Source organism: Crotalus tigris, unplaced genomic scaffold, assembly GCF_016545835.1.
Source record: "Crotalus tigris isolate CLP2741 ecotype Arizona unplaced genomic scaffold, ASM1654583v1 scf7180000018322.853269, whole genome shotgun sequence".
NCBI classification, from domain to species: Eukaryota; Metazoa; Chordata; class Lepidosauria; order Squamata; family Viperidae; genus Crotalus; species Crotalus tigris.
Genome location: NW_024096942.1, coordinates 367,979 through 378,649, shown reverse-complemented (window position 1 = coordinate 378,649; position 10,671 = coordinate 367,979). Strand labels below are relative to the sequence as shown.

The window sequence follows — 10,671 nt, the reverse complement described above, 5'->3', positions numbered from 1 at the left end:
AGCTAATGCTTCTGGAAGGAAGTTTTGGCATCCTAGAATCCTCCAGTGGCCGCAATAAAACACTACTCATCTTGAAGACAAGTCTTGACTACACCTGGGTGATAGGAATACTTTTCCACCCTTGAAATTCCACACTTTTCACTCTCAAGTTGTTTAGGGAGAGGGAAGGGAGTTTTCACACTAGTAAGCAACGTACAAAGAGATGGGGATGAGGTGTTGAGTTTGAGTGACATGAAGGCAGAAGGGACTGGAGAGAAATTTGATTGCGTTGCTAAGCTTAGGCAACAGCTGGAAAATTCTGCCTTCTGAAATAGGAGCCGAAGGTGGATATAGGGAGCTCTCCCCCCAATCACCCAGTTTGGCTTTCTGTGAGTTTATTAGCAAATCAACTTTACATTTGATATACAAGCCCTATATATCTGCTACTAATTCCCAGATATCTATTTCAGATTTAATGTTTTAATCCAGGGCTTTTCAACCTTTTCACCCATTGTACCACTTTTAGGATATGGCAACATCCGAGTACCACCCGTCGTCTAGCAAGGTGTCAAAAACTTAACCCCCTCCCAAAAAAGGGAAAAAAAGTGATAAAGTACAGGTAGTCCTCGACTTACAACAGTTCGCTTAGTGACTGTCAGAAGTTACAATGGCACTGAAAAAAGTGCCCCCCCCCAAGCTACAGCTGAGCAAGACGCCTGCCTGCTCGCCTGGCGACGCTGTTCCTCCTGTCCGAGGTTTTCATTGTTGTGAATATTTCTGTTGAGGATTGACAGTGGGGCTGGGGTGGGGGGGGGTTGATGGTTTTTATTCCCCCTGTCTGCTGGGTGGTTGCAGCAGGTTTTGGTCACTTCACATGACCCTGGGACACTGTGACCGTCATAAATATGAATCAGTTGCCAAGCATCTGAATATAAATCACAAGACTCTGGAGATGCTGCAACATTCCAGCTGATCGGCGCCTCTTCTGGGCTCAGCAGAAGTGCCAGGATCAGTGCCAAGCTCCAGCTGGATCCTGGTGCTTCCACTGAGCTCTGACAGCCCCGAAGAAGCGCTGATCCTGGTGCTTCCGCTGAGCCCTGACAGCCCTGCAGCTCCAGCCGTCTCTCGCTCAGGCTTGTGCGGTGCTGCCACCGGTTCAGCTCATTCCCCTCCCCCGCTACTTTTCTAGGATGGTCGCGTACCACCTGCCAGATGCCAACATACCACAGGTGGTACCCGTACTACTGGTTGAAAAGCACTGTTTTAATCAACTGGCCAGATTGTGAAATGGGTCCTTTTCTATGTATTTTCAGACTTTTTGCATAAGAGCCTGGATCAGAATAAGTGTTTTTTTTTTTAATGAATTCTCTTGAAACGAACACTGATGACCCCAACTTTTATTGCCACGATGATCCGCTCTGATCAAGTGGATGTAGCCCAAGCAGTCCTTGTCTTACAACTGCAAATGAGGCCAAATTTCCCCTCATAAGTTGTGGTTTGTAAACCTGCGCACCCCACATGACTGTGCTACGCTTTACATTTTTTTTTGTGTGGCAGTCATTGAGTAAATCTGTGGTTATGAAGCAAATGCCACAGTCGTTAAGTGTGAACCCAGTCTTTTGTTTGCCAGGAACCGGCAAAAATCACTTGAATCATGGACACGTTGACTGCAAGACCCTGCAACTGGTCATAAAGGAGAGCCAGTTGCCAAGCACCAAAAATGCAACTTTGTGGCCAAAGGATGTATTTCTGTCTGTGTGAGGCACAACATTTGGTGATGACCGTAAGTGCTTTACTGGCCTGTTGTAATTTCAAACAGTTGTTAAAGTGACCAGTTGTAAGTCATGGACAATCTGTACACCGAATGGAGACTCTTTTCCTTCAAGCAGTCATGGTGCTTCCGGGTTCCTGTTTTGATCGTTCTTCAAAAACCGCTTTCTCAAAAAAGGCAAGCCCATTCAAGTGTCAAGACCTCAGGATACTTGTAATCGGACCACAAACGCAAAAATGTAGAAACTCTAATAAAGCAGTGATGGCGAACCTTTTAGAGACCGAGTGCCCAAACTGCAACCCAAACCCCACTTATCACAGTGCCAAGTGGGCGTAGCTGTGGTCAGGGCAGAATGGGTGGGTGTGGCCAAGGTGGCCGTGGTCACCTCGATGTTGCTCGTGGGGAGGGACACCTGTGGGGGCTGGACAGGGTTGGAGGAGATCCAGGGAGTCTCTGGTGGGTGGGACAGTGGGCAGGAGGCTCATCCTGCGGGGTGAGGGGAGGCGAGGCAGGGCGGGGGTGCCACTGTCGCAGGGCCAGGGCAGCTGCTGCCTGACACCATGGGCCCCCGCACACAGAGGCCAGCGAGCGCATGGAGGCCGACAGTGTCCGTCAGCAGCCACAGCCTGCTGGCCCCTCAACCAGCGCACTCTAGGGCTCCGTAGCCCACTGCCAGTTCAGATAAGCCGCCTCTGAGCTCGACGGCCGGCCAACAGCTGAGGAGGTGATGCAGTGGGTCATGCCCGGGAAAAGGAGAACATGCGAGGCCAGGAGGGATGGAACGGGAGGAGTGGCATCACCGGGTGCCAGGGGCGTGGCCAAAGAAAAGGGGGAAAAAATGGCGGACAGCCTTGTTTGGCGACCCCCGTGAAATGGTCATTCGACCCCAAATGGGGTCCCGACCCACAGGTTGAGAACCACTAATCTAAGGAGAGGCAACCCATAGATTCCCATGCTGTTCCTCACAACCCACAGCATCTCCATCCCGAGTGGCATCATTTTTTTCCTAGGGATTTCCCAAGAAAATAAAATAGTTTATTCCTTTACACACACCCCTTTTTAAAAAGGCACAAAGTCAGCACTACATAGGTCAATATGCAAAGTGAGTCATAAAAAGGAACACCCTAAAAGACGAAGCGTTTACAGGGCTCTTGCTTTACAGAATTCTCCTTCATGAATGGAAGGATTTAAAAAAATCAGATTTTGCACGGCTTGGTCTCCAAAGAAGGATTTGTGTGTCAGGTTAACCTACTAGTTAAGTTTTCTTCCCATTGTAGGAACACCAGTTTGACACGTTTTTTCCCCAGAAGCAGCCTGAGCAGTGATTTGTTTATATCCTGCCCCCCCCTTTTTTTTGTATAAACAGCAAGATGGTGAACACACACAATACTCCTATTCCCCCCCCCCCCAACAACAGATTGTCCATGACTTACACACTTTTAACAACTGTGCAGTGAGTTGGGCTGAGAGAGTGACTGGCCCAAGGCCAACCGAGCCAGTTTTCGTGCTAAGGCGGTACTAGAACTCACCGTCTCCTGGTGATTGGCCCAAAGTCAGCCAGCCAGCTTTCATACATAAGAGACAGGATTAGAACTCGCATTCTCCTGGCTTCTAGCCTGGTGCCTTACCCATTCCATTAAATTATTGCATTGAGAGATCTTAAATGTGCCTGTCAATTTCAAAATGAAATTAGATACCTGCCCTTACTTTTTTTTTGGCAAAGCTTACAAATGGTCAGTCAGGACTGCATTATTCAGGCAAATAAACCACAGATTCAAATACATTCTGTGGCCTCATTTTAATGTTCAGTTCAAGTAAAACATCTGTACAAAGGATGAAGCGGTTTGGAGCTGCCCAGTAGTTGCCACTGTTAAAAAAATTCCCTTTGTTAAGCAACGATCTCCATTACGTCAGCATAGATTCCATGATTTGCCGCCATGCTTTCACCATTAAATAGTGGATTTAAAAAAAATTACCATATTTTCTGGCGTATAAGATGACCCCCGACTTCGGCGCCGAGTTGCATGCCTAGAAAGTCTTATACGCCGGAAACTACCGTTATTTCCAGCATATAAGACGACTTGGCGTATAAGACGACCCCCGACTTCGGCACCGATTTCAACGCTTTTGAAAGTCGTCTTATACGCCGGAAAGTACGGTATATAGATCTAAATTAAACTGAATTTAAAGGAATTGTTACTGCCAACATAGTCCTATTTTCTCAGTCATGTTTATATTAAAGGTTCAAGTTTTTTTTTCTTTTTATGACCCTGTAGTCCCTTAATTCAGGATAGGGTCGGGGCGAATGGATGGAGCTGAGAGTTTATGGGCCAGATGCCCTTCCTGACACCCATGTGGAGTTCACAGGAGATACTTTTTCTTTGCATCTGCCGCTACCTAGGATTGAGAACTCTCAACCTTCCGGGTGGGAGGCGAGTATCTTCACCTCTAGGCCACCAGACTGTCCTCCTATTTCAAGCGATTTCTATTTCAAGAGATTTAAGAACGAATGAATGATTTTTTAAAAAAGGTCTCCCGAATCTATGACGATTTTTAGTTGTTGGCCTTGGTAACCTGCAAAAAACACTGAAAAAAATTGCCCAGGGAAGTTCAAAAGGACTATTGTATTTTCCGGCGTATAAGACGACTTGGCGTATAAGACGAACCCCTGACTTCGGAGATGATTTGCACGGTTTAGAAAGTCGTCTTACACGGCGGAAAATACGGTACCTTTGCCGAATTATTTGTATGCCCAAACCTCAGCAAAAAAGGAAACGCAGAATACCATCCTGTCTTTTAAAGACTTTGTACAGGCAAGCCATTTTTTTTAAGCAGCAAAGAAACCATAAGTTCAAAAACTTTTTCACTTGAAAAACTGAAAAAAAAAATCATGTTTGTGGCATTTTTATCTTTAACCAATTGCTTTATTTTTTTTATTCCCTTGCATTTAGATTTTAATTTTATTCTTTTGCACATGAATGTTGCAAATACATTTCTGAAGGGTTTAATCCTATGCTTTGCATTTCCCAAAAACAGTTCTTTAGACCTGAGTTGTAGAAATCTTGTATGGGGGTTGCAAAAGGCCTGTCAGAATCACTTCTGGCATTTACCCCCCCCCCCCAGAGTGGGCAGAATCAATATATTGATCCCTCTTCCCTCCCGTTTCGGAGAGATTTACCCATTCTATTTTAGCCCTTAGAATTCCAGAGGCCCTCTTTTTTTAAAAAAAAAAACAACAACCCTCGACGTTGTCAACTGGCCTTTCAAGTGATGACACACAACCTGGGTGTGGCCCTTGTAACGTCAAAATTGGTATGCCTCCATTTTAGGCGATGTAACTCACGTTGAGTGTTGATATCACTGAATCTTCCGCTTTAGTGTTTGACTTTTATGAAACGGAGACTCACGTAACTCAGTTCGTCTACAGCAGGGGTATCCAACCGTGTCAACTTTAAGACCTGTGGACTTCAACACCCAGAATCCCCCAGCCAGCCAGCATGCTGGCTGGCTGGGGGATTCTGGGAGTTGAAGTCCACAGGTCTTAAAGTTGACACGGTTGGACACCTCTGTTCTACAGAAAACAATGTCTGTACTAGACTGGGATAGCTCCTAGCTCATATTGTGACTTCTGCCTAGTTAGCATCCCTATTATCCTGTTTTCTATCATGCTTCAAGTCTATGGCTGGCGAGCTCTGGCGGATATTTTCCTTATTAAGGAAGCTGCCCTATCTCAAACTTGAGTGCAGTAATATTTTTTTTTCCCCTAACAAGCAGACTCAACAAAGGAGAACCCCCCCCCCAACCTACATCAGGAGAAAGCCCTCAAAGTGCAGTCAACGCCAAAGCTTCCAAACAACACAGTTAACGACTGATTGTCAACGGACGACCGCCCAACACCCCCCCGTGTTCTTTCTGTCTCTGCCAAAGCAGGGGGGGGGGAAATGTCCTCTGGAAATCAACGTTTCAAGCAGCTCCCAAGATCATCGGAAGCCGACTCGTTTTTGGGGGGGGGGGGAAGGAGTCGGCAAAACAGAAAGCACGGCCACTCTTTTGCAGTCCTAGGAAGGGCTGGCGGAATATTGCTGTATTAAGTGTTTGTGGCAAAGATTGCAGACCCGCTCCGGGTTGATGCTGGAAGGAAGGGGGAGTTCATTGGCCGAACAGTCTTCACAGAAGACGCCTCCGCAGTTCTTGCAGGTGTTCTGGATAGGGGAGGAAGAGCAGTCAAACACCGAGAATTCTAATTCAGTGTAATAATAATAATAAGATCTGCAAAAAATATCATTTGCCTGTAAGCAAAAACTGGTGAGATCATAAAATAGAGAAAATCATAGAAAATGATAAAATTAAACTGCTCTGGGACTTCAGAATTCAAACAGACAAGCACCTGCAACATAACACCCCAGACTTAACAATTGTCGATAAGAAAGACAAAAAAGTCTGGACAGTGGACGTGGCAGTGCCTGGAGACAGCAGAATAGACGAGAAAGAACTGGAGAAGATAACAAAACACAGAGACCTACAAATAGAAATAGAAAGACTTGTGGCAAAAGCAAGCAAGGGTAGTACCAATAGACATAGGTGCCTTGGGTGCAATCCCAAAACAACTGGAGCACCACTTGAACACCATTGGCATTGACAAATTCGCTATTAGTCAATTGCAAAAGGCGGCCTTGCTAGGAACTGCTTCCATCCTGCGACGATACCTGTAATACCATCAAACATCCACATCTGCCTATCCCAGGTCCTGGGTAAGGACTCGATAGGTAGACAAAATGCCAAATCCAGTCTGAACATCTGGCTGACTGTGCGATGATCCAAAATAATAATAATAATAAGAAGAATAAGAATATAATAATAAAGTTGGAAGGGACCTTGGAGGTCATCAAGTCCAACCCCCTGCTCAGGCAGGAAACCCTATACCAGTGGTTCTCAACGTTTTTAATGCCGTGACCCCCAACCGGTCGTAAGTCAAGGACTAAATGGTCGTAGAGTACTAAACAGGTCGTAAGTCGAGGACTACCCAACCGGTCGTAATTCGAGGACTTACCCTGCCTGGGAGCACCACGCATGCATGGTTCCGCCCCCTGCGCCGGCCGAGGCGTAGCTGGCAAGCGGCAGAGACGGAGCAGGCCGACCACTGGCTGGGCCACCAGCTGGCCCAGCCCAAGGGTGGTAAGGCACCCGCCAGAAAAGGGAAAAAAAAATGGCAGACAGCTTTGCTTGGCGACCCCCGTGAAATAGTCGACTGACCTCAAATGGGGTCGCGACCCACAGGTTGAGAACCGCTGCCCTATACCATTTCGGACAAATGGTTGTCCAGTCTCTTCTTAGAAACTTCCAGCGTTTTGAGCATTCACAGCTTCTGGAGGCAGGTTGTTCCACCGGTTAATTGTTCTCACTGTCAGGAAGTTTGACCTTAGTTCTAGGTTGCTTCTCTCCTCGATTAGTTTCCATCTGTTGCTTCTTGTCCTGCCTTCAGGTGCTTTGGAGAACAGCTTGACTCCCTCTTCTTTGGGGCAGCCCCTGAGATATTGGAAGACTGCTATCATGTCCCCCTCATCCTTCTCTTCATTAATAGTCCTCGACTTACAGGCATCCGTTCAGCGACCATCCAAGAGTTAAAATTGGCAGTGAAAAAAGGGGACTTACAAAAAATCCTCACGCTTGTGACGGTTGTGGCCTTGCGCCCCAGAGTCACATGTTCAAAATTCAGCAGCTTAGCCACCAGAATGTATGTCGTGTGATGGCTATTTGTGACTGTCTCAGCCAGCTTACCACAAGCAAAGTCAGTGTGTGTGTGTGGGGGGGGGGCAGATTCGCTTAATGAACGCATGGTTCCCTTAATCCAGTGTTTCTCAACCTTGACAATTTTAAGGCATGTGGACTTCAACTCCCAGAATTCCACAGCCAGCATTGCTGGCTGTGGAATTCTGGGAGTTGAAGTCCACATGCCTTAAAATTGTCAAGGTTGAGAAACACTGCCTTAACCAGTGCAGCGACTGGCTTAACGGCTGCGGCAGAAAGTTTGTAAAATGGGGCAAAACTCAATCACTGCCTTGCCTTGCTTAGCAACAGAAATTTTAAGCTCAATTGTGGTCACTGATGGAGGCAACCGCAGAAAAGGCTCTGCTCTCCCCCACCAGTTGGAATTCTTTAATTCAGAGTTCCCCAATCTTTCCAGCTTGGCAACCTGGAAGGAAAGGGAGCAGCGGGAAAATGTGCAAATGGGGCTGCTGGTGCCCACACGGTGGTGCTACCGCAAGTGGGGCAGGGCCCGCCAGCTATTCCTGGAGCCTGGTGGCCGACAGGCCGTGGGTGGGACCGGGCCGTGGACCGTAGGTTGGGGAGCCCTGTTTTAATCGATGGCGCCTGCAACGCGCCTTCCCCACCTGATTGGACGGGAGGGGCTCATGTAATGGGATGAAGGCGACTCCATAGGTAGCCAGGTAGGGCTTTAAAACAGGTTAAAACAGTGGTTCTCAACCTTTTTAATGCCACAACCCCCGACTGGTCGTAAGTCGAGGACTACTCAACGGTCGTAAGTCAAGGACTACTCAACTGGTGCAGCATCGTTTGCAGAATGGGACTTTTGGCGGGCTCAGCAGGGCAGAGACAGCCTGGACAATTCCTATTGGCTTTTGAAAGCCAATAGAATTAGACTCTATTCAAGAGAGTCTATTCTATTGGTTTTCAAAAGCCAATAGAATAAAAGGGAGTAGCATAGCTAAGGAAAAGGGGGGGGGGGAATGGTGGACTGCATTGTTTGGCGATCCCCGTGAAATGGTCGTTCGACCCCAAATGGGGTCCCGACCCACGGGTTGAGAACCACTGGGTTAAAAGATGAGCTGAGTTACCTTTCTTTTGCTCCAGGTATTTTCTTCTTGACACAGTTGGCAGGGTTTGGGTTTTTCAGAAGTCTGCTCCTAAAGCATTGAAAATACATCTTGTTTATGCATATTTGGAGCCAGCCCTCCCATTATTCCCATGAATGTGCCGCTGGCTCTTAGCCAAAGCCCTCCCGTTCAAATGGGCAACATTCCCTTTCGGTTTTGCGCTTCGTGCCATCCAAAAAGAATTCATAATAAATAAAGGATATCACCCAGTCAAAGATCTTCAGTATAGGCCAAATTCTTAAACTCATAAATGCCCAAAATACAGGAAGTGCTCGACATAACAACCGTTGGTTTGAGGATCGTTTGTACAATGACTTACGACCGTTTTTTCACACTTAACGATAGTTGCGGCAACTCCATGATGCTTGGCAACGGGGTTCATATTGATGACGGTTGCCGTGTCCTGGGGAGTTACGTGATCCCTTTTTTGCAAGTTCCTAACAAGCAAACTCAATGGGGAAGCCAGATTCACTTAACAACCGTGCTACTGACTTAACGACTGCAGTGATTCGCTTAGCCACTGCAGTGAGAAAAGTCATAAAATGGGGCAAAACTCACTGAACCACCATCTTGCTTAGCAATGGAAATTCCGGGCTCAATTGTGGTCGTAAGATGAGGACCGTCTGTGTTCTGTCAACATCGTCACTCATCTCAGATTGCAAACTCAATTCTTCTTTCATATCCCTTTCTGGTTATTAGCACTCTCTCTGAGAGCTGTCTGCTACTTGTGTTTGCTCCCTCTAGTACAGGGGTAGGCAACCTTGGCTCTTTTACCACTCGTGGACTTCAACTCCCAGAATTGCTGAGCCAGCCATGCTGAGGGGAAAGGGAGAGTTTCCAAGCTGAGCCATGCTGGCTCAGGAATTCTGGGAGTTGGTCCACGAGTCATAAAGCGGCCTAGGCCTAGGCCAGAGATAGGCAACCTTGGCTCTTTTACGACTTGTGGACTTCAACTCCCAGAATTCCTGAGCCAGCCATGCTGAGGGGAAAGGGAGAGATTTCCAAGCTGAGCCATGCTGGCTCAGGAATTCTGGGAGTTGGAAGTCCACGAGTCATAAAGCGGCCTAGGCCTAGGCCAGAGATAGGCAACCTTGGCTCTTTTACGACTCGTGGGCTTCAACTCCCAGAATTCCTGAGCCAACATGGCTCAGCTTGGAAACCTCTCCCTTTCCCCTCAGCATGGCTGGCTCAGGAATTCTGGGAGTTGAAGTCCACCAGTCATAAAAGAGCCAAGGTTGCCTACCCCTGCACTAGTATCAGAGGTTCTGAATTGCTAAAAAACAGTGATCTTCATATGCAATGCCACGTGAAAAGCAACTGGAAACGTTTAATAAGAACAGAATAAGTATTTGGTGAAATGAGCAATAGCTTAATTCTTATGAGCCCCAAAATCAGAACTCTATGCCCTAAAACAGTTTAGATACGCCTTTCAGGTGTACCAACCGGCTATAAATTAACTGGCTACCGACAGCCTCTTGAGTGAACTCTTAGAAAAAACACATCGGCACCACCATTGTGGAGATTCTCAGTCATTCAGGTCATAGCTGTCTCTTTTCTTCAAAAGGCAACTGGACTGTTTTTTTCCATGAGGAAGAAGGAGGAGGAGGAGAAAGAGAAGAGGAGGAGGAGGAGGAGGAGGAGGAGGAGGGAGGAGGAGGAAGAGGAGAGATTTTGCTTCTCATACAAGAAGCTTCATCAGTTCTGATGATAGGGGGATGGCAGGACAGGTATTGTCATTTGAGATTGGATGATGGGGGGATGGAAGGATAGGTTCTGATAGGATGGTGGGGGAAGATGGGAGAATTGTATTTCTTTGCAGTCATCTGGTTGTTTGCACTCTCCCTGAGGGCTCTTGGGGCCACTTGGGAGTTAATCTGGGTCAGCTGAATCAGGGTGCAATGAGGGCACAGATACACCCCCCCAAGTGGCCTCAACAGCCCTCAGGGAGAGCGCTAATGACCAGAGGACTGAAAAGAAATACAGTCCTTCCGTTCCCCCCACCATCAGTCTCAGATCCAGGTACTG

At 47.2% G+C, this 10,671-nt stretch overlaps 1 protein-coding gene across 4 annotated transcripts in view; it reads right to left on the bottom strand.

Moving 5' to 3' along the window:
* Positions 1-5,253: 5,253 nt before the first annotated feature.
* Positions 5,254-10,671, bottom strand: part of RUFY3 (RUN and FYVE domain containing 3) — a 72,172-nt gene continuing 66,754 nt past the window's right edge. For 3 of the 4 annotated variants that reach the window (XM_039350329.1, XM_039350330.1, XM_039350331.1), the window contains 2 exons: positions 8,608-8,676; positions 5,255-5,952 (listed from right to left, as the gene is read on the bottom strand). In XM_039350329.1, the coding sequence (XP_039206263.1) occupies positions 5,809-5,952; positions 8,608-8,676 (213 nt within the window). In that variant the 3' untranslated portion in view covers positions 5,255-5,808. Of the gene's footprint in view, positions 5,953-8,607; positions 8,677-10,671 lie in introns of all 4 variants that reach the window. The other variant, XM_039350328.1, reaches the window with a different exon arrangement.